This window comes from Hydra vulgaris, chromosome 02, assembly GCF_038396675.1.
Source record: "Hydra vulgaris chromosome 02, alternate assembly HydraT2T_AEP".
In the NCBI taxonomy this organism is placed as follows: domain Eukaryota; kingdom Metazoa; phylum Cnidaria; class Hydrozoa; order Anthoathecata; family Hydridae; genus Hydra; species Hydra vulgaris.
Genome location: NC_088921.1, coordinates 2,284,395 through 2,310,092, shown reverse-complemented (window position 1 = coordinate 2,310,092; position 25,698 = coordinate 2,284,395). Strand labels below are relative to the sequence as shown.

Below are 25,698 nucleotides of genomic sequence, written 5' to 3'. Positions count from 1 at the left end.
TGTCGTTAGCAATAAAGAAAAAATCTAGTCTCTCAACATAATTGTCCCAATCCTCATCTGAGTTGAATTCTGATAAATTTCCAAAATGCGAAGCCATCACCTTAACGCACTAATCAATTTGTACTACTCATAATAACAACCATATTAACACCATAAAATAAAATCACCAACAATTAAACCACTATGTAATGCAATAAATCCCATCTTCGTAGCCAATTTTAAATACGTTGTACACGGTTATATAAAATAGTAATGCAAAAGACAGGGTTATTACTAAAATCAAAGAAAACAATGGACTGCGATTTGATATGTGTTGTAACTCTGGTGAGAAGGGAGGGACATCCATAACAGAGTCAAAAGGCTGTAGATTTTTTTCTGAAGAACTAATTTCTAGCATAAATGATCTATGCTCTCCCATGTACAAAGATAGCATGTTACTACTACATTCTCAAATCAGTATAATACTTCGTATAATTTCATGTCAGCGCAAAATCAAAATACACAAATTTCAGGAGTTATGCAATAATGCTACACCTAACATTATTACAAAAATGTCATGGGCACAAATTAACCACACACTTCATGGAGTCCTTCATCATTCAACTACTTTTATAACTCTTAATGATGGTTATGGCCTTGGCAATTTAGCGGTGAAGGTCTTGAAGCAAACAATAAAGATATTAGAAATTATGTAAAACTTCTCTCTTGTAAGACATCGCATCTAGAACAACTTACAGATGTAATAAGTTGTCTTTTAGAGAGGTTGGGTCCTTGTGTTTTAAACCGAATTATCCATTCGCATCCTCCAAAGTTATGCGAAGATTGAGTTTCAAATGAGCATACAGGCAGTTCTCATGAGCGTATGTTTTCAAAACCGAAGATATTTTGATGATATGTTTGAAAATCTTATTTATGATTAATTATAAAGTTATTAATATTTTTTACTATTTTACCTTTTTATCTTCAAATATATGTTGCAAGTTCGAATCATTAGAACTCTTTTTTTATAATTTTATTATACTAATATTATTTTAAATCCAAATTTGACAGAATACTTGTTTTTTAAATACTAAACTACTTATCAATAGAACAGTAGAAATTTATCAAAAATGACCAAATATGGTTATTTGAACCCAGTCCACAAATTTAGTTTACTATTAAAAATTTTTCCTATAACCAGCAAAAAAATCTCTTTCTAAAAAGTCCTCAATGAGTTTTCTAGGATTTCTTAATCATTAGTTATGATTCTATTTCCAAAACTTTGCCATCTAGGCCCAATATGTCTTATTTGTATGTAAGCTTTCTTAAACGGTAATTACATTCCATTTTATATTTTTTTGAAATAATTGGTTTATTATTATTGTATTGTTAAACAGTTCTCGCTGACAGGATCTTATGATACTCTTTGTGTTTCCGTGTTTTCATATATTATATTCAACGCATTTTACTAGATAATATTGTTAAAATACTTAAATACTACCTATATACCATCTCTTCACAATCATTTACAATATGATTGTATAAAAAACTTTTTTTTTGTGTAGTTATTAAGGTGTCCTTATCACAGATCACCGGAAAATGCTAAAATAATGCTAATATGCAATGAATTCGATAAAAACTTATGAGTAAACAAAAAAATAAGTAATAGATATAATTAAAGATGTTATTCTTCCTAAAATAGCCATTCACTATGTACACTGCCAGCAGCAAGTAATAAAATTCTCTAAGCATTTTCTGTTTTGATAAAGTTTCACGTTTGCTGACCAATACATGTAAGGGTTTGCTGTCCAATTTAAGCGAACGATTTGATGTAAAACTAATGTTATTTGCAATTAGAGTTATTCTTTCTCATACTTTCATAAGCGAGCATTTTTTCGTAGAGATTAGTTTGATCGTTTTCATTTACATTTTCTGTTCTTACGAAATTGCTAAATCATCTAGTAATCTGAATTATCTACTAGTCACCGGTAATGGTTCATCGTGTCAAGCAGCCTCTCACTGAGAAGGATTTATCGCAACTGTATAATTGACATTCCCATTAATGTTAAACGATGTTTTAAGTTCAGGTTGTAGTGAAGATCAATCTGTATTAACTTCTGAAATTACCTTTGAAATGCAAATACCAGCTGGTTATTTTATTAATGTTTGAAGTTGAAGTGGTTTGATAAGAATAATACGTTTATATGTAACAATAGTTAAATCAAATTGATGTAACAGTCAGCAAATAATGTGTACTGTTACACAGTAAAGTTATAAATGAACAAAAATGTCCACAGCGTAGAGTTTTATCCAGAGTACGCCCGCAGCATAGAGTTTTATGCAAGACAATTTGTTCTGGTATTCTGGCAAAAAGCGTGAACTCAAAAATCATAATTAAGGGAAACCAATCATTTAAGTTTTCTTCTAATTCAAAACTTTTACAATCTTATTAAATTGCATTTGGTGTTGACATTTAAATTCATCATAATGTTAAGTATTTATTTAACCCTTTATTGTTCACTATGTGAAGACATTGAGTAAAAAAATATTCCTTTGGCAAAAAACATAGTTTTATATCATTAATTGCAAATCAGAAATTTTTTTGTTAGCAATATTCAAATGGCAAATGACCGCCATTTGGCGGTTATGAACCGTTAAGGAAAATTCACTAAAAAAATTGTTTGAATAAAGAAACCTTAAACAAATCAAAATAATTACTTTAACATGAAAAGAAAAAAAACAATTGTTTTTTTTATTTAGACATAAACAAATGTTGCATTTTTTGTAAAAAATTCTGCTGTTTCCAACCTTACATAGGCGACAATTAAGTTTTTTCTCACGATGTTCAGGTCAATGATTTAAACAATCAAGCTGAATATCTTTATTTGGTAAAGGAATTGAATTCTTTCGCTTTTGTGGTGTCACATTTTTTTTTTTTTTTTTTTTTTTTTTTTTGCTGTTTATATAAAAATAAAATAATAAAATTACAATGAAACTTTTACGTTACACAAAGAATATATATAAAACAGACAGGGGCTCAAGGAAGATACGGATAACTGGTGTCACCACAATCTTTTCATAGAGCCTCTTTACAATAACATTTAAAGCCCACATGGCTTTAGTAAATTTACAATAAAATATTTTTTCTGAAAAATACTACGTGAAGAATAAAAACTCATATGTACATCCTCATATGTACACATACACATGCACAAACACATATACAAACGTACTTACACACATATATAAACATACTCGCATATATATCAGAAGTTTAGGAGATGCAATTTCATTTGTCGTTTAAAAGAGAAAGTGCTTTTCATCCTTACACAATTTTCTTTTAGAATGCCTGCCAACTGCCACTAGGGGTTTCTCTGCATAAGACAAGCTAGATGCAATTTGTGCTGTAAACTGAAGTAATGTCAGTTGTTTTTTTTTTACCAATATTTAATTGATTGCAATGACGCCTGTAAATCAACCAACCGTTAACTTCACAAATGTCAATGCAGTGAAACAATATTTTAATGTACCACCCCTTGGTTTTAATATTAGTGCGATAAAGTGAAATTAACATGTCACATAAATCTACACCTCCCATGCATTGGTTGTATTCTTTTACTACTGATGGAGAACTTATGTTGACAAAGTTTTTTTCAGTGCGATTCCATCTTTTAACATCTGATATTGAATCTGGATCACAATATGTTGAGCATAAATTGACACATTTATTATCGTACCATCTGTTATGCTTATTAACTGGATCTTTAAGTCTTGAGTTATCAGCTGCATATAAAAATTCTCTTATTTTTTTATATCGAGAAAAGACATGAGATCAGCTATTTTAGAATATCGCGTCTCCGTTGACCAATACATATAATAGGCTGCTAATTTGAAAATAGACATCTACATTTGTATTGCAATAAACTGCTTCAATTCAGTTTCTGTTACATTAACAGATTTAGAAGATATTTGAACACTGTCAAGATTTGTTTGTTTGGCAAGTAAGGTAAACAAAGTATCTTTCCAAAACATTTGGAAATATATCAATGGGGTCATGTCAATGTTGATATATTTCCAAAACATTTGGAAATATATCAACATTCTTAGGCGGAAGACTAAATTCACAACCAGAAAAAGTAGTGTCTCTTATAGGTGGTCTTTTATTACACCATTTATAATTATGAGTTATTGGCTTTGGTGATGTGGATGAAGAAGTTTGCTCATTTGTATTTGGCTTATCTGGAGTTGTAAACTTAATATTAATTTCATCTTCCAAAAGAATATCTGCAGACATACATTGCTCTTCTTTACATATACTTATCTCATCATTTATACAGGTTACCACAAATAGATTATTATTGTCCTCTTCATCACTACTAAGTTCCAAATCTGAAAGCTCAGACTCTGAACCTGGCTCCAAAATATATTGAATAGCTTCATTTAAGTCATAGCGTGTTTTGCTTTGTTTATTCATTTTATCATCTAAATGAAACTGTGATTTCTAGACGAGAAAACAACATATATATGTAATTATTTATATGGTTTGCTTACTCTATATAAGTTAATATTTTTTTAATAATTTTTTTTTTCTAAATTGATATTATAATAGTTGTTACAAAATGTGTAAATAACATGATAGAGAAATTTTATTTAACTTTAAAATTATTTGTTAGTAATACATTTTGCAAAAATTATTTTATTATCATATTTTGTTGTAACTGTGTTTTTGATAGGTTTTATCATAAAAATTACAAAATGATGAAGAATAAAGTGTATCTAACATTTGAAAATAACTATTTGTTTCTTTAACATCAGTTAGATGTTTCTGAAATAATAGTAATGTCTTTCTAATATTTAATATCTGTGAGAGTTAAACCAAAACAGTTTTATGTTTTGAACCAAAAACGAATCGCCGTAGTTCATAACAGCTAATTGGCGGAATCAAAATAACTGATGAGATATTGATCACATAAACAAATATTACAAAATTGGTTGCATACAAAAAATTAAATTCTAGGCTTCAACTAATAAAAAAACTAAAAACATTATTATTAAATTCAGTAAATCCAAGTATACAGGTCATTCAAAAATATGCAACTTTTGAATGTAAAAACCTCATAACTTTATCGAGCTATTTCATAATATCCAATTGCTCAGTTTCGCATAAGTTTATTGCAAAATGATCGTAGTAGGCTAGGATTTTATGAAAATATTTTCCGAATCTATCAAAATTCAAAGTACTCGTCTGATTTGGATTTAAAAAAGAATGCCGCCATTTGGCGGTCCTATCCGATAAAGGGTTAAGAAAATATTTAGAGCTTTTATTTTTTTTAATTTAAAAGCTTATAGCCTAAATAAAACACCCGCTTTATGAGTTAACATTAAATGCATTTTTATAACCAGAGAAAAGCCCCCCCCCCTCTCCCACGTATCTTCGACCCTGTAGTATACCCACGATACACACTTCAATGAACCAGGTCGGAACCCTCAACATAGGAAAGTGTCATCAAATATTCGGCAGCTTCGCTCAAACGTCTGGCCAAATATTATGTATTTTTGCCAAGCCACTATTTTCACTCGACTAATTTGACATTTAGTCTATTAGTAGGAAGTCTATGGTCGATTAAATTGACTATTTGTTTTTTCTTAGTCGACTAATTTAGTCGATGTTGATAACAACACTATTTAAAACGCGATTTGAGCTGTTTAGCTATAAACTTACTCATACGCAACTATGGATACGCAATTGCCTATGCAATATTTATACTGGTGCAATACTTATATTAATTGTAAAAATGTACTAGTGCGTGAAGGAAAATGCCGCACCCAAATGGTTAACGTTGTTTAGAATGATTCAAAATATGATTTTGAAAACTCAATAAAACGCAGACCCGAAAATTTACTCAACAAGCATTGAAAGAATAAATTCGTTATATTAAAAAGTCAAGAAACGAAAGAATACATTCATTTTATTAATAAGACTGCGTTTTATTAAAAAAACAAAATCTGACTATGGATCATTCTAAACAACGTTAACCCACCCACATATTTGAAATGCAACCAAAAGTTAGTAATATACCATTGCCTCGAACGTATAATAAAAATTATGAACATTCTTTTAACGCAAATAAAAAAAAGAAAGAGTTTTGATTGAGTGTTTTATGAATAATACGAATGTAAGTTTATTGTTATTAATGTTTAGCTTGTTATTAGCTTAATATTGTTACATATATTTGTTACTTGCTTATTATTGTTTAGTCTAGCATATTTATTATATGTAAATATAATAATTTAATTAATTTTCAAATGAAAATATTGTTTAACATTTTTATTTGAATCTTACAGCTTTAAATTTTTAATTGAAATTTTTATTTATTTATTTAATTTTTTTTTTTGACATATATCCGACCTGATATCTCTCAAATTTTTATTCTAAAAATTATAGTAATAGCATTTTATTTTTAAATGTTGAACTCAGTTTATTTTAATTTTGGTTTTCCTTATTTAATTTTAAGCTAATCAGATAAATCAGGTAACACATATTTTGGAAACTCCTACTACCTACTTTCTGAAGATAGCCATTCCAGAGGATTTTTTTTGTCAATATATTTATATATGGTTAACATTAGTTGTAAAGAGCTTACTAAGTCTTTTTTAAAACCGACCTTAAAGTTTTTAAATGCTGAGAATTTAGAAATTACGTATAAATGTAAAAAGGTTCCCCATTCCATTAGATTCCTTATCTCTTTTTAATCTATGTGTAAATTTTCAAACAAATTTGATGTGTTTTGGTTCTTAGGAAATCTTACCTTGAAAAACTACTATTGAAAAAATGTAGCCTGTGGCAAGTTTTTTCATTATTATTAATATTAACCTTTTTGCCACTGAGTTAAAAATAGCTATATGACTGCGCATAAAATAACGAACTTGGATCATGATAAATTAAAAGAGTATAAAATAAAAACTACTAGTCAAAGTTTTACAAATATAACCTTGTTTTTTTTGTCATAGAATAGGCTGTCAGATCAATAAAAAACTTTCAAAAATTTTTTATTATCTTAGTAACTTGATCAAAATATATCATGTTAAAATTAACAAAATTATATGGTTTTTTTATGTAACCTTGAACAAAAAAAGAAGGAATGATTAAACATATTGTTTTCTAATTTAAATAAATGAAGCATTTATAGTGGTGATCAATAATTTTGTCAATAATTAGCTTTGCTAATTATTGACAAAAGTCACATGTTGCAAGTTTTTATTATTATAATGTTTTTATAACAATGATTAATTCTAGACAAGAGTCACAAGTTTTATTTTTAAATGCTATATATAGCAAACAATTTTCTGTGTAAGTTCATTGAGGTTATTGACAAGTAATAAATATATTAGAAACAAAAATGGCTTTTAAATGCGTTTTAAACAACAAGCTAACCGGGCGTGTCTATTATCTCTGCAATATCAAGATGGACAGGCAAAGCAATTTATTTGGCAGATGACTTCTTTCTTCTTGATAAACAATATTACTGCAGATCGATATATAGCGTAGTTGCTTGCTGCTCTGTTGTCGTAAATCTACAATAACATTAACAGCACCTGAACAGCCAGAGGATGTTTTGTATGAAGAGTTGGTGGCGAAACTGGAAACGTTGGAAATAAGAAAATCATTGTCAATCTCATGGTATGAATTTGGGAAAATTTATCATGGCAATGAAGAATTGATACAGACGTTTGCGCATCGAGTAAACCGAGCAGCTTAAGAATGCAAGTTCTTGCCTTCAGAGAGAAACGGTCAACTTTGTGATCAATTCATCATTGGGATTGATTTGTTGAGCTTTGATGATTGTGTCAAGACTGCATTTGTGGTTGTACAAACTAGATTGGATGCGGCATGTTTGTCTGTGAATGAAGTAAATGCAGATTACAGAACAGCTGGAACTGTAATGACAAGTCATATACGGAGAAAGCAAGAAATGCGATGTTTCAACTGCGAATCATTAAATCACTTTGCACATGAATTTTCTTCTTTATGCAAGAAATGCTTGCATAAACATACTGCAAAGGACTGCTACAAACGTTGACAAAACCAGGAAAACTTAAATAGGACGAGTTCGCATTAGTTATTTCTACAAGAACTCGTCCTGAAAGAGTACTTTCTACTATTGACTTGGTGATAAATGGAAGAAAAGCTACAGTACTTGTGGATACTGTTTGCTTGCAATCAATCATACCAAGAAGTTACTGCTATCTGGCTATAAAGTGATTCGTGTAGTGGATGTTGCAACAATAGGCGGAATAATTTGATGTGAAGAAGTTGTTGCCAAAATACACCACCCAACGAACAGGTGTTTGGTCAATGCTTTGGTGTCATGTGTGGATGAAGTAATAAACAAATACAACATAATTATGGGTATGGATCTAATAAAGTCGTGTGATGAGCTGAAAATTGGCGCTGGAAAATTAAAATCCTGTAATTTCTAATTAATTTCCATCGACACCCATCATTGAGACAGTTGAAATTGGAACAAGCAAAGCTCATTTTGATGGCAAAAAATGAACCACAACCCTATCGTTGCTATTTTTACTCATGAATCACCAATCTCTCATTGCATCCCTCTACAAGGGATGCAATGAAAGATTGGAGATTCATGAGTAAAAATAGCAACAATAGGGTTGTGGATCTAAAAAGAGCATACCTACAAATTCATGTGCATAAATAACATTGGCCTTACCAAACTATCATTTACAAAGATCAACGATATGCTCTCACATGTTTAAGCTTTGGTTTGAACCTAGCATCTGTGATGATGAGCTCAATACTACGATATGTTCTCCAACTAAATTCTGCACTTGCAAAATCAACAAGAGGATACATTGATGACACCTTAGCAACCAATTTACAGCACATTTTACAAGACAAACTTGTAAAATGTGCTGGGCAATGTGAAATGCTAATTCGACGAAGGCATCAGATATTTGGAAAATTGGAAGAGGATTATGCCATGAATGTAAATGTTGCATGGGTACCAACAACAAAAAATGTTGCAGATGAATTCACAGGAGTGCCAACAAAATGGATAAAAAGCAAAGTTGCGACGCAAGAATGTAATATCATCTATAAACGCGATAATCGGCAGGTTAAAAAAGTTCATTCAATAGCACACAAGAGTTTCCAAGAGTATGGAGATATGCTTGCGTGCTGGTATCCACATTAACAGAGACGCAGTAAAACAAGTTGATGCTAAATGTGATGAATGCAATTCTACTGATTCTAATGTGATTTCATGGGATAAAGGAAATCTTCCTGTCAGCAAAGTGTGGGAAAGAGTAGCCTGCAATCTTGCTCACGTTGGTTCATTGCTATATCTCAATCAATCAATCAATATATTTCTGAAATATTTGATATTACATTTCAAGGTTGTTTACAAATAGTATAAACTACTAATATAAAGTAAACACCTAATGACAATCATTAAAATAGTAATGTTAATAATAATAAAAATAATATTTGTAATAATAATAATAGAAATAATAAATAATAATAATAATAACATGTTTTTTAACAATAGTAATAACAATATAGTAATTACAATTATTTAAATAAATCAGTATAACCTTCCATACATCAATCGTCTATACATACAAAGTCACAGTTACAAACAGTAATAAACTGACAAAACGTAACAACTAACGATGACATAAAAACAACTATTGCTAAAAAAAATTATAATGATTTAGTAGATGTATTAATCATAGTTCTTATAATATAATAACCAAAACATATTGTAAATAGTATGACTAAATAAATAAATAAAATATAAACAGAAAAACACCGAGAAAATCAAAATAAAAGTTACAACAAACATTACAAACAAAACAAAAAATTACCTTATATACTTTTAAGTATATAAGGTAATTTTTTGTTGTTGCAAAAAAAAAATTAAAAAGAAAACAACAAAAAAACGACAAAATAAAATTAAAAATTAAAAACAATAAAAATAAAGAGAAACAAAATAATAACAATACACGTATATTAAAACATATCTAATAAATGGCTAAAATGAAAATAAAAACAAATAATATATAACTGTATTTAAAAATAATTAATAAAACAAAAAATATAAATAAACTACTAAACTACTAAAAGAAAAAACTTAACTAAATTAAAAATAAAACAATAAATTATTAACAAAAAATAATAAAAGTAAAACTTTTTACGCAAAAAAACTAAAAATCATTACTATAAAACTGCATAACAGCATAACTAAAAAATAAATCGTAACTAAATAATCCTGCAAAATATATGAAAGAAAACTAAAGAAATATATGAATTAACCTGTATTGATTGTGAAGCAGATAAACGTTATGGACACCATTAAGCGATGAAAGTGCAACAATGGTTGTGCAATCGTTTGAAACAATATGGTCATTGCTTGGGCCTCCTTCCGAAGTTCTTCTAGATAATTGTAAGATGTTTAAGTGTAAATAAGACTTATTTATCAAGCTGTTGAAAAACCATCGGGAAATGGAGTTGTTGAAAGAGTTCATCAAACGGTAAAAAGAACAAATGGGAGAGTAAAATGTGGTATACCCATGTCTGTATTCCTAATCAACAACGTTCCATCAAAACACGGATACCGTTTCAAATCTTTTGCCAACAATACGAATGCATCGGAATTCCTGGAATCAATAAGGTCGAATCAAAACAAAAGTTGCTGACTAAGTTTCAAGGATGGAAAGTTGGCGATAAAGTGTGGGTGAAGCCTAACTATTTGACGTCGTGTACACAGCGATGGTTAAAAGGAAGTATAGTGGCAGTGCGTAATGGTTTGACAGTAGAAGTGGAAGTCAATAGGCATACATTGCCACAACATTTTTCTCATCTGAAGCATTTGTGTGGAGTCAAAAAAGAAGATATAATGACTGATGACGATTACGACCTAACGTGGGGTAAACCTCCCGAAACAAACTTAAAACGTGTTGTAATCGAAGATCCAAGTTCTAAAATAAATTCCCTGGACGATGGTGAAGCTGACAAGAGTGTGAACCAAAACGCTGGTCAAAACTATCTAACAAATTGTGTGATAGAGTCACAGCCTAATCGGTTCACTCTCTATGGGAGAAGAGTACTTCCTAACCAAGAGCATCATGATTTTGTTGAGCTGGGGGAGATGTTGTGATTTTATTGTGTGTCAATAATTTGCCAATAATTACAGGGTGGCCACGGCTCCTCTAAAATCCTCTAAAGTCCTCTTTTTTTAAAAATCTCCACTAAAGTCCTCTATTATCCTCTAAAAAGTTGAAAATGTGATCAAATCTCCTCTATAACTCCTCCTTTTTTTTTTTGTTGAAGTTTACTCATTTTTTAGAAAAATTAAAAATATTTTTAAATATATTTTTATTAAAAAATAATATTTGTATTGTTTCGATTAGCAGGTTTTTATTTTAGTTACATTAGCATTTATATTAGTTACAGTAGTACATTTTTGAAAAGTTTTTTTTATTCTTACAACAATTTTAAAGAGTTTATATATGTGTAGAAATTGATTTGAATGTAGTTATTTTCTAGTATGTCTACCATAAAGAATTTACTAATTTTGTTTAGAAAAGTATAAATAATGCCTAAGTATAAAAGTAAATTTCAAGACTTGTGGCTCATTGAAGAGGAGTTTAAATGTTGGTTGCAAAAAGATAAAAAAGATGAAATAAGTGCATTTTGTAAAGTTTGTTCGAAGTCCTTTAGCATTGCAAACAGTGGAATAGAAAATATAAAGCAGCATACTAAAGGGAAGAAACATGTGGAAAGGTGTCCATCTAATAGCAGTAAGACAAGTTTTTTCAAAAGGTTATCTGAAGGAACTAATCCACCAGAACAAAAAGCAGCACAAAAGCAAACACATTTAATTGATATGATGTCAAGAGATCAGATATTAAATGCAGAGGTAATTTAGTCACTAGAAGTTTTGAAATGTAAATATTCTTACCGTTCTTCAAAATCAAAAAGTAAGCTGTTTTGCTCCATGTTTCCAGACAGTCAAACTGCTCAAAGTTTCACTTGTGGAAAAACAAAATGCAGTTACATTTTATGTCACTGTGTTGCCCCTTATTTTAAAGAAACAATGCTTAACGAATTGAACAAAGTTCCTTATTATACCACTTTATTTGACAAATCTTATAACAAAATTTCTAAAAAAAGTCAAATGGATTTACATGTTCGTTTTTGGGATGACACAGAAAATAATGTAAAAATATCTTATTGGAGTTCTGAGTTCTTAGGTAAAGCTTCTGCTGGTGATGTTTTTTCAAAATATTATAATTGTTTAAGTTCTTTGGATCGTAGTAAAGTCATTCAAGTTTCTTCTGATGGACCTAATGTAAATTTAGCCTTTTTAAATCTGGTAAATGAAAGCAGGAAAGAAGATTTACTTGATCCTTTAATTAATATCAGAACATGTAGTCTCCATACCCTTCATCGCTCTTTCCAAACTGGGGAAAAGGCTACTGACTGGAATATTAAGAAACTACTTTTTTCTCTGTATAAAATATTTGATGAGTCTCCTTCTCGCCGAGCTGACTATGAATGTCTAACAGCTGCTACTTTTTCTGATTACCCTCTTAAATTCTGTGCACATAGATGGATTGAAAATAGTAATGTTTCCAAACGTGCCTAAATGATTTGGCCTTAGATAATTGAAGTTGTAAAGTTTTGGAAAGGCTTACCAAAATCAAAGCAACCTGGATATGATAAGCCTGGGCAAAACACCAGTTTTGATTGTCTTGCTAAAGCTGTGGAAGATGTCACCATACCACTAAAACTTAGATTTTTTGAGGAAATTGCAACATCATTAAATGATTTCCTAATTGTTTTTCAAACTGACAATCCAATGGTGCCATTTCTTACTAAGTCACTAGACAACGTCCTTCGAAATTTATGCAGTCGCTTTTTGAGGAAGGATGTTTTAGAAAAAGCAAACTCTGTATCATGACATCAAAGTTTTGAAAAAAAATGGAAAGTTGAGCGATAGTCATTTACGCAACCTTCAGTATGGCGCTTTGCAGTTCTTGTCTAGTTTATGTGTGCATTTTACTGAAAAAAGTATATTGAAAAATAATCTCGTTCGAAGTACTTCTTGTTTGTCTCCAAAAGTTATGTTGGAACAGGCAGAGTTATCAACAGCTTTATTAGACAAAATGCTTGAAATCCTTGTTGGTTTGAAAAAACTGACTTCTGAAACCGCAATGAAAACCAAACAAGAGTATTCAAAATTTTTGTCAAATTTTGTTAAGGCTAACACAGAACTATTCAGAGAATTTGAAGAATCTAAAGATCGGTTGGACTCGTTTCTCTGGAAGCACATCGGTTCAGATCCTAACTATAAATCCCTTTGGTCTGTTGCCCAAATAGTTTTAGTTCTATCTCATGGTCAGGCGACTGCTGAGCAAGGATTTACTGAAAACAAAATGCTTCTTGTTGAAAATCTTAACATGGAAAGTCTTATTTCTCAACGATTAATATTGGACTATATGAAACAAAAAAACTTTGAACCTCACAGTTTTTCCATGTCAAAGAATTTGTTATCGTATGTGAAATCTTCTCGTCAAAAGTATCAACAATCGCTTGTTCATAAATCTAAAATCACATTGAGGAAGGAAAAGAGTGAAAAAGAAATTAAGATTGCTTTAGAAATTCAAGAAATAAATATTAAGGTTGTCTCTTTGGAAAAAACTATTATTCAGCTTCAAAAAGATGCTAATAACTTTGCATTTGAGGCAGAAAAAAAGAATGATATAACTATCTTATCCAAATGTAATGCCTTGAAAAGAGCTGCGATCGACAAAGAGAGTATTCTTTGTGAATTGAAATGCAAGAAAGCGAAGCTGGTAGAACTTAAGGAACTAATTCATTAATAAAATATATATATATATATACAGTTTCATTTAATAATTTTAGTATTTTATGAATACCCTGGTCTGCAAAACTGGTTAATGCCTGCAAGGGCGTTGGGTTGTAAAAATTGCCTCTTGTTTTATTTAACTTCATTTCATAATAATATTTCATTAAAAGGTTGTAAAAATTAGTTTTCATTTCACTTAATAAATTGCATTATAAAAGTTTATCAGAGCTACACGAGGGATGAAACATGGAGGTTAATCTATATAAAAATGTCCTCTAAAATCCTCTATTTTTATTCAAAATTTTATAGTTTCGCGATTAAAAATCCTCTAAATTTGATGCAAAATATCCTCAAAAATACTCTAATATCCTCTTTTTTTAATGAAAATTTGTGTGGCCACCCTGAATTAGCTTTGCTAATTATTGATTCTATGTATATATATATATATATATATATATATATATATATATATATATATATATATATACATATATATATATATAAATATATACATAAATATTATATATTTAAATATATATATATATATATATTTATCAGTGTCTTGTTTTCCAGCCTGCTGGAAAGCGGCATCTGTTATCTCTATTTTTAAGAGTTCTGGAGAGTAATCTGATTCGTCTAACTACCATCCCATTAATCTTCTTCCTATCATAAGCAAGGTTTTTGAATCTTTAATTAACAAACACTTAATCTCTCATCTTGAATCTAATAACTTACTTTCTAACCATCAATATGGATTTCGATCTTCTCGTTCTACAGCTGATTTGCTAACAGTAATAACTGATAGGTTTTATTGTGCATTAGATAAAGGTGGAGAGGTTAAGGCCATTGCTCTTGACATTTCAAAAGCTTTTGATAGAGTTTGGCATACTGGTCTTCTCCATTAGCTTTCTTCTTATGGTGTATTCGGCAACATCTTTAAGATTATTGAATCCTTCTTTTCTAATCGTACTATAAAAGTTGTACTTGATGGACAGCACTTTTTTTCTTATTCTGTAACTTTAGAGGTTCCTCAAGATTTAATCCTTGGCCCTATACTCTTTGGAATTTATATTAACAATCTTCCAGATATTCTCACATCTAAGGTGGCATTGTTTGTTAATGATACTACCATTTTCAAATAAAACTCAATTTTTTTAGCCAATTTTTATTGCAATAATTTAGATCTTTCTATAGTTTTGATTTGTAATGTACTTGATAAGTCATCTACCCCTCATCTTCTAGGATTAACTCTGGTTTTCGATCTTTCTTGGAAACTATATATCATTTTTGTTGTAAAATTAGCATCTGCTAAGGTTGCATCTCTTTTTCGTGCATTATAATCCTCATCTTTTCTCTCCTAATAACTTTTAACTCTAATTAGTGGTTGCTTACAGCCTTGTTGGAAGCAAAGATGTATTATATATACATATATATATTTGTAAATTTAGGGGTCATCTATAAATGATGTCAGTAAATATTGGGGAGGGGGTATTAAAAAATTTGACAAGAATGTGGCAATGTGTTGAGATCAAAATAATATTGATTTAAAAAGAAAAACAAGGTTTTATTATTGCATTAACATTTGAGAGAATGCAATGAGGAGAGTGTGTTGAGATCAAAATAATATTGATTTAAAAAGAAAAACAAGGTTTTATTATTGCACTAACATTTGACTGAAATTTTAGTTATTTTTAAATTTCGAAAATTTGTATATAAATTAAACAATCGTTATTTGCTCCCTGGCAGATTATAAAATGTGCTTCATAGCAAACACACAAACACAAGTTATTTGTCAGTATTTCAAATACTATTGTTATTATTATCAATATATATATATATAACCTATGGGAGATGATGAATGATTGAATTTATATTATAGATATATACTAAAATTTTGATTAGTTTGTTCATTATTTGATGATTATCAACTGTTCTATTATATAACTTGCTAAAATCTACTAGTATATAAGTGTATAATTTAAACAGAAAAAAATCCATTATGTTTAGGCATATTTTTAATGTTGCTTTTTTTTTACAAAAACTGACATTATTCATAAGTAAAGGGGGGGGGGTGATTAGCTAAAAATAGACAGATTAACAGACAGGGGAGGGGCCCATAAAATTGACATAACTCACTGACATCATTTATGGACAGCCCCATATATATGTTTATATATATATATATATATATATATATATATATATATATATATATATATATATATATATATATATATATATATACACATACACATACACAACCCTTGGAATTAGGAAAAATTAGGACTTCAATAATTTGCCGACCTCATTCTTTTAGAGGTCAGCATCAGGTTGACAAAAGTTATGTGTGTGAGTGTATATATATATATATATATATATATATATATATATATATATATATATATATATATATATATATATATACAGCTTTGGCCAAAAGTTTGGAACACCCTTGCATTTTTGAAGGAAACGACACATTTTGTGTAATAACATAGCAACATATATTTTATATAACTACCATAACAATACGAAATTAATCTACAGTCAGTAGGTCATTAAAAATCCACAGTTAGTATTTTGTATATTGTCCTCGACTCTTCAGAACAGCTTCTTTACGCCTGGGCATCGAGGTCATCAAATTCTCACAATACTGCTGACTCACTTTTGTTACCCATACATGCTTTATAACCTCTATTAGATCCTTTTCTGACGTCGGTGCTTGCTCAGCAACCTTTTGTTTAATTAAGGTCCACATATTTTCAATGGGATTGAGGTCTGGGCTTGATCCAGGCCATGGACCTAAGACCTCAATCCTAGAATCCTGAAGAAATGTGGTGTAATTAAGTATACTCATATGATGGGGAAGTTTCTCTTTTAGGATACTAAGGTAGACCTGACCATTGATCGTTGTATTTCGTGGCATGAACCAGATACGTCCCCTGCCTGCAGCGCTAAAGCTTGCCCAAACCATGACCGTAGGTGACTTCTTTACCGTTGGTGTTACATATCTGGCATTGAAACATTGATTTGGTGGTCTCCTAACACGACATGACTTTGAAACTGAGTGAAGGTAGCTTTGTCCGAAAACATCGCATTCCTCCAGTTTTCTGCCAACCAGTGCCGGTACTTCCTGCAGAAGGCCAATCGGTCTTTGATGTTTTTAGTGGTCAACTTGGCAGCACGATAGCACCGGAGATTGAAATTGTTTACCAATCGCCTCCTGATTGTTCGGGAACTTGGTGGGTCCGACATGGATGATGATATAGCTGAGGAGGACCACATGGGATGAGCAATACAGGCCCTTCAGATGAGACGATCAGCTGATAATGAAGTTACATGTGGTCTTCCAGATCTTTTGCGTGAATCCAGTGTACCCAACTCTGTTGCTCTAGCAATCCCTTTGATGACTGCCGATCGGGACACCCCCAGAATGGCTGAAATTCTCTTTTTAGAGAAGTTTTGCTGGTGGAGCACCATAATTTGCGCACGTTTTGCGACTGACAACTCCTTTCCATGTGCCAATAGAAGATTATGGGTGGAAATATCTGCAAACACACCCAGAACAAAATCGTGAATTTTTACTAATATTTAATTAACTACTAAGTAAAACAAGGTAAATTGAACATAAAAATCAACCTTTACTCCTTCTAAAATATAATTTATAGTTTCTACCTGTTTGAAATGATTCCAAAATATGGACGTAAAATAAAGTTGTATTTAGAGTCCAAAAATAGAAATTTCTAACCTGTAAAGCGTGTTAGCAGACGTCTACACATGCACGTGAATCAATCTAAGAACATAAACAAGTCAGACACTGCATAAGAAAATTATAGCTTTACACATGATTGATACTGAAATCAATGGTACATTGGTTGTATAAGTTATAAATATCTTTGTATTCAAGCGTAAGATAGGAAACAACGCTCATTCTGTAGCTTGTCTTCTATATTTCAACAACTGACACTAATTAGTGCAAATTAGTCATTGCGGCATAGTCTATAACCGCTGAAAATGGCTAAAATGCCCAAAATGCAAGGGTGTTCCAACCTTTTGGCCAAAGCTGTATATATATATATATATATATATATATATATATATATATATATATATATATATATATATATATATATATATATATATATATATTCAGTGAAGAATCCATTTATTCGGGGATACCGCTTTTTTTCTGACAATGTTGAGGAGGATTTGGGGATACTGCTTTTTTTCCGACAACGTTTTTGACTTTCCTCCTCCTCCTTCTCCCATAGTTAAACCAATGCAGCGACTGATTTTAATCATCATTTTTTCAATCATCATTTTCTTCATTTTTAATCAATATTTACATTACATAATATATTTTCACATTAAATCGCATGATATTTGTAAAATAAACAAAATAGTTTTACGTCTTATATTCAAATATAAAACATAAGCATTTAATAAACTATTTGAATAAAAAACATAAGCATTTAATAAATGTATTTACTATAGTTTTAATTTTAAAACTTTGATTTAAATATTAGCAAGTTTGTTCATTTAACTTTTACTGAAGGATAATAATTTTTAAAGTGATTTTAAGGGGCCTTTTAAGTTAAAGAAAATTAAAGAAGAGACAATTAAGGTAAATGGGTTTTAAAAAAGTGTCATATATATATTTTTTAAAGTATAGGGGAAGGTTGCGTTAGTCGAGCGTGTCTTCATTGTGCTCCCAAAATTCATTTTGCTCCCAAATAATTACAAAAAGTTATAAATTAATTAAGAATAATGATAATCTAATTTTTCCTAGAATATAAATGAACTGATTGAAAATAAATGTCTTTATAAAATTGTGTTATTTTTAACACACCCAATCATTTCATCTTAGGTAACCAGTTTCCTAAGATGAACAATTTTTGATAGAACTCAAAAAAACTCAAAATAATAAAAAAATAATCACATAAAAAAAAAAAAAAAAAATTGTATCTTTAAGGACTATATATCAACTATAAGAAGAAAACAATAATAAATCTTTCCCATCTCTAAAAAAGTTAGTGATGCTATTTTTTGAGAAAACTTTCGTTCTTGAAATACCAAAATAAAGCTCCACTGAGAATAACTTTAGAAAAATGTGCATATCTTAATAAAAAGCTGCATCTCATCTTGAGTGTCTAAAAACATATCATCTTAAGCAACTTAACCAAGTACTAACAAGTACAAGTAAATAGCAAGACAACACTACTAGCAAGTACTAGCAAGACCAGTAAATAGCAAGACAACACTACTAGCAAGTACTAGCAAGACCAGTAAATAGCAAGACAACACTACTAGCAAGTACTAGCAAGTACAAGTAAATAGCAAGACAACACTACTAGCAAGTACTAGCAAGACCAGTAAATAGCAAGACAACACTACTAGCAAGTACTAGCAAGACCAGTAAATAGCAAGACAACACTACTAGCAAGTACTAGCAAGACCAGTAAATAGCAAGACAACACTACTAGCAAGTACTAGCAAGACCAGTAAATAGCAAGACAACACTACTAGCAAGTACTAGCAAGACCAGTAAATAGCAAGACAACACTACTAGCAAGTACTAGCAAGACCAGTAAATAGCAAGACAACACTACTAGCAAGTACTAGCAAGACCAGTAAATAGCAAGACAACACTACTAGCAAGTACTAGCAAGACCAGTAAATAGCAAGACAACACTACTAGCAAGTACTAGCAAGACCAGTAAATAGCAAGACAACAGCTTATGTGTTATCTCATATAATCCATGAAAATAGCAGTAGATAAGCATAAAATATTGAGGATATAATAAATTGTTGATCTTATTTTGTTCTGATGTAATAACAAAATATTGAATAATAAAAAATTATAACTGGGGTGGTAAATTTATTTAACAGCAAAACAATCAAAGAATATTAACTATACAACCAAGAAATTAAAATAAATTAACACCATCAAACTTGTATGAATATTCTTAACCAAAAAAGTTTGTAAAAAAATCATTAGCCTACCCATAAAAAAGGTTATACCATCTTAGAAACCTGCTCGTCTTATGAAACTTTTTGTTTAAAAATATATATATTTTTTTAATCATTAAGTATAATTTAAAAAATTAGGTTTAATAAATAAATTAAATTTACTAAGGGTTATTTTAAACAGATCTTAATAAAACTTTTATTAAGAATATTGTAATCGTTATTTTTATTATTTTAAAAGTCAAAAAGAATATTGAAAAGAAACAAAGCTTTCTAATAAAAGTTTACGTTTTCCTCATTTAAAAAATAGTAAGCTAAAGATCAAAAGTTCATTCATTCAAAAATTAATTTCGTGAGATAGTTATTAGGACTGAAATTTTTTACTTATGTTCATTATTATCAAAAGCAGTTTACTCTTCTTTGCCAAAAATAAAAGTTAACTTAACTCTGAATGGATATTTTAAAATCGCCATATCTTTGCAAAAAAGTAAATTTTTTATACATTCCATTGCTATAAAATTTTGCAACAAGTTTTTAAAATAAAGTTTTGTAACGACATTCATTTTTTTTAAACTAACATTCAGTTAGGTTGCGGTTGTGGTGTAGTGGTAGAGCGCTCACTTCATAAGCGAAAGGTTCCGAGTTCGACTCCCACCACGTCCCTGGTAGTACCGCGCTTAACTTGTTTCTCTGTGCAGCGGCCTTTCATCGTCAAGATTCGTGTTTCGGAGATACAGAGTTTGGAGAGGGTTAAAACCACAAGTAGCCTCCTCATCTATAGTGACCTTCTTGGCCTTGGGGAGGTGAATTTTTATTAAAATAAAAAAAAAAAAGTTAGTATCCATGGGACAGTTATGTAGTTACATAAAAAAGCAATTTCTTTTGTAATTCATTTTATTGTCCTAAAGAAATAATGAGACAGCTAAAATAAAATGAAAAGTATTTATATACTACTGGGTTATTCCATATGAAATCACCTAGCTTTTCAAAAGTGTCCCAGGGTACCACCTCAAATTTGCTTCAAATTTTGACCACCCACAGCTTTTATGAAGAAAATACAATCCTGAATATTTCAGTTTGATTGACCAAACTGTTTAAAAGTTATGATTGAATTAATATTGACCAAGATTGGAAAAATTTGAGTATCTGGAGCTTACAGTAGATTTTTTTGATTTTTGCATTTAAAACTGAATATTTTTATTCTATTTTTAATAAAAAAGCAAAAGAAAAATTAAAAAATAGAAATAACTTTTAGGCGCTTTTTTTTGGGCGCCAATACTGCTCCAGCGGTACTAAAGCAGGTCTGGGTTCTGATATTAGTAAATATATATATTGTATCAGTAAATTGATATTATACTAGTATACAATATATTATTTACATTATGAAACAGTTATGTTATTATGTTGATAATAATATTATTATATAATTATTTAACTAATTAGTTGTTATTATTTTATTATGTTATTAATAATACTATTTTATTATGAAATGTAAAAATATTAAAAATGTTGTATAAAATTTTAGATTGTTATTTTAAAGAAATGGATAATGAGAAACATAAAGATATTTTGCTGAGGATTGCAACTAATCTGTTGGAAAAAGATGTTGAAGCAATTAAATTTTATTACTCAACACAAATTGGCTACGGTTATCTTGAAAATATTAAAACTTCTATTGAGTTAATTCAAACTTTAGAACATCGTATGGTTCTTGGGGTTGGTCACTACGATGCATTTATTAAAGTACTCAACAAAGTTGGAAGAAATGACCTGGCAAATCATTTTTCTAGTGAGTATTAAAATAGTATTACATTTTTTATATCAGGTTTGCAACTACAAATGATTTTTTTATTTTAAAAAACCTAGTGAGTAACAAATAAAACCGTTAATTTATTTACTTTATTTATTTTAACTTTATTATTTGTTACTTGTGAAAGCAAAACTTATTTTTCCAAACATCATTTATTAAAATTATATTGCTGTATATATCATTTATTAAAAAATAATCGCTGTTTTTTTTCATTTAGGCCAAAAAAATGCAGCCACTTTAATTATAATAAATACTTGCATGAAATTGCAGTATGCAAAATGTGCAACAATCATGTGTTGCGCAGATGATTGTGTTGTAGGGTTTTTCATATTTTATCAATTTTTGAAATTGAACTTGCAAATCAAATTATAAATTGACCATTTATATGGAAATAAGTTTGAGCATTAAAAAAAATAGTTATAATTTTCAGGGTCCCCGCCAGTTTGATTTTGGGCCAAAAATGTTGAGTGTTTTAAAGAACTGGCGGGGACCTTACAATTTATCCTATAAAACTTTTTATTCTTTTAAATATTAGATGTTGGATTGAATATTAATCACATAAAAGGATCATGTTGAAAAAATTAAGAAATTGGTCTACAGAATCTTTTAAATTTGTGAAAAATCTAAATTTCCCTTTACAAAAACCTATTTTATAACTTGTTGGCATATAAAAAATGTTTTTGATTTTTTAATAAACTGTTTCCAGACACAAAAAAAACAATAAACTAGGTAGTTTTTAAAATAATGTCAAATTAAGTCTAAAAAAAACTACTCTGATCTATGGAGTAGCCTGTCCCAGACACTAACTCTAATGGCCCCTAGCATTAGAGCGCATTAAATTTAAAATCTGGAAATTTGATTGGAAAATATTACTAAAAAGTGTATAAACCAAAGTACTTAAACAATAATTTGAAATTTAATAACTACTTCCCAATGCTAAGACAAAATATATTTAAAACTAAATTAAGTATTTAAAACTAAATTTGCATTACGAACAACAAGTAGTCCAATATTTTTTAAAATAGTATTCAAAATGGCTAAAATTACTAGACTAAAAGCTGGAGCGTATTTGTTTGAAGAATAAAACCTGATAAAAAACTTACCTCAAATAACTTTTGCAACAAATAAAAAATTAATTCTTAACTTTCAGTTTAAAAGACCTAGAAGCAAGTTAGCTCCGTTCAAAAAGTTTATTGGTTGTACTGATGGGCCCGATAAATTTGCAAAGTGCTCCGGTCTTGTTAAATGCCCTGACAGCTGTATTCTTTTTGCAGTAAAAAAACCTTGGTTAGACGGAGGTTACAAAGATGGATTATTAACAGATAAACCGATAAGGCAAGTTACATAATTTCAATATATAATAAAATAGTAAAAATAAATTTTTAAAATCCTTTGAACTTATTAAGGTAGTAGATAATTAAGTTTTTTTTTTTAATACCACTCTAATTAATTTTTTTTTTTTTTAATTTTTTTATTTTACGAATCGGTTTATAGCTAAATAATATTATAACTATAAGATGTTCTGATTAATTATTGATTAAATAAAATTTCTTATTATCAAACAATAAAACAAATATGTAATATTATGAATTGTTATAAATATGTCATTAATATTTTAACTTCATTTTATGTATTATCGTAATTTTTGCAGGGAGAAAATCGCTCGTTTAATCGATAGTTGGCAGAAATTTAAGAAAAGTAAGAGTAAGGACTCTAAAGCAGCAGAGAAATCTAGGGAAGAATTCAAATAGAAAGGGGAGCAGGTTTTTTGGATTGGTAAAGATAGTATTAAGGATATCTAAATAAAAACAAGCCTTGATAAACTTTGGTATTATGCTATATTAAACAATAACCCTAAGTAGACAAATCAACTACAGAGGTAGAGCTTTTCTCAGACATAAGTGATATTAGTACAGAATCAGATATTTCTTTTGATTTAACGCAACCTGGCCCAAGTAATCGAAAACAAGACTTAGGAAAGGGTTTTGTTAAAGATATTGCCATGATATCAGTATCAAAAAATATTTCATCAAGAGATCTAATGCATGTATGTACAAATTTAATCGTTAGTTAAGGCAGAAATGTGGCTGATTTTTCATTGTCTCATTTAACTATTTGGCGAGCTCAAAAAAAATCTCTTCGGCAAAATGCTAAACAATATAAGAAAAATGTTAAAATTGCTTCCTGTAAATCTATTTTCCCCATAACAGCACATTTTGATGGGAAAATTATCGAAGATATCCCCGAAAGTAAAAATCAAAAAGAGATCGATTTGCAGTCTCAGTAAATGTTAATGGTAAAATGAAGCTTCTTAGCATTTCAGCTATTGATCGTGGTACTGGACAAGCTCAATATGATGCTTTAGTTAAAGTACTGGATAAATATGGAATAAAACGTTTATGTTTTGATACAATTGCTACAAATACAGGTAGACTTTCTGATACAAATGTCAGATTTAGTTATAAACAAAATTCAATTGTACTAGAGCTGGGTTAGAGAAGGCATCCTTATGAATTACATCTAAAACACTTCTGTGAGAAACAGTGCAGTGGAAAAACTAAATCCCTGGAAAACTTAATGTTCAAACAGTTTCAATTAAACTGGAATAACATTAAAAGTAGCATTGACTCTTCAAAGTTTGTAAAATATAATACCCAATCTATTGCTAACACTTTGTTAGAAATCTATAGACTCGACGCTGTAAAGTTTTGCGAGTGTGGCTCTGAAGGAAAATATTTTCCCCCAGGAGATTACATAGACCAGTCTACAGCCAAGTTTATCTCAATCCTTTATTCTGTCTGGTTTTTAAAAACTTCTTTACCTTACGCTGCATCTAACCAAAATATAAAAGACTATGAGCAAATAATGAAATACAGACAATACGGAGAACAATATGTTAAGAATTCTGAAAATATTTTAAATGGAATTGATGCCAAAATGGTTTCAATTGAATCATATTTATGTTACCTAGATGAAACCTTGGTTCTATTTGCTTTTTTAAATCAAGAAATTTCTGTTGCAGAGAAAGAAGATGTTGCGAAAATGCTCTTCTCAAAACCAGTTCCGAATTTTTTTTGACATTTATAGAAATTGATTTTCTTAAATGCTCTTAACTTTAAGTTAGAAAAACCACCAAGTATTGCATAATTAGTGGGAGAAGACTCTTGGTTCATATTTAGTTTGCTAAACCTCACTAAGCTGAATAATAGTTTTTGGTTAAACAGACCGACACCACTAAGGGAGTATGTTGACCAGTTAGAGATTTTTTCCCAATTCATCTATAACTTTGCAGTGGTTAACAACGTTTCTGAAAGATCTATTAAATTTGTATCAGACTTTGTAAACAATGTTCACAATGAAGACAATCGTCAGGTGTTACTACATGCTATATACCAAAGGAGAGAAAACCTTTACGAGGCAAAGACTAAGGAAGATTTGCAATCAGCATATGAAGCAATTGCAAAATAAATAATATAGTTTTTAAATGAGTGTATAAATATAGTTTTTTATAAAGTTTTTTAAACATTTATTTAATGATGAGATGTTGAATTGTAAATATAAATTTTTCATTTAATAATACTTAAAAGTTTCATTCTTTTATATTTTTTTTGCTTTTTTATAAAACATATTTCCATATTCTTGTTAATCTTGAGGCAACAATACTAATAACAACAATACCACTTTTAACCATGTTAGTAAGTTCATTATAACTTTTTATCTTACAAAGAACTAAAATAAATTATTATCATTAGGCTATTAAGGTAAGCGTAAGAATCAGGTTAGCTCCAAGGATAAAAGGAAGTTTTTTAAAGACCTATATAAGCCTAATTTGACACTATTATAAAAACTATCCAGGTTATTGTTTTTTCAGCGTCTGAAAATTGTTTATTAAATAATTAAAAACATTTTTTATACGCCAACGAGTTATAAAATTTTGTAATGAAAAATTTGGATTTTTCACCTATTTCAGAAGATTCTGTAGAATACTTTCTTAATTTTTTCAACATGCTCCTTTTATATGATTATTATTTAATCCAACATCTAATATTT

At 29.5% G+C, this 25,698-nt stretch overlaps 1 protein-coding gene across 4 annotated transcripts in view; it reads left to right on the top strand.

The window, feature by feature from the left end:
- The first annotated feature begins 5,943 nt into the window (after window positions 1–5,943).
- Window positions 5,944–25,698, top strand: part of LOC136076647 (NACHT, LRR and PYD domains-containing protein 3-like) — a 70,744-nt gene continuing 50,989 nt past the window's right edge. For 2 of the 4 annotated variants that reach the window (XM_065789957.1, XM_065789956.1), the window contains exons 1-2: window positions 5,950–6,155; window positions 21,364–21,627. In XM_065789957.1, coding sequence (XP_065646029.1) covers window positions 21,381–21,627 — 247 coding nt within the window. In that variant the 5' untranslated portion in view covers window positions 5,950–6,155; window positions 21,364–21,380. Of the gene's footprint in view, window positions 6,156–21,363; window positions 21,628–25,698 lie in introns of all 4 variants that reach the window. The other 2 variants (XM_065789959.1, XM_065789958.1) reach the window with 2 other exon arrangements.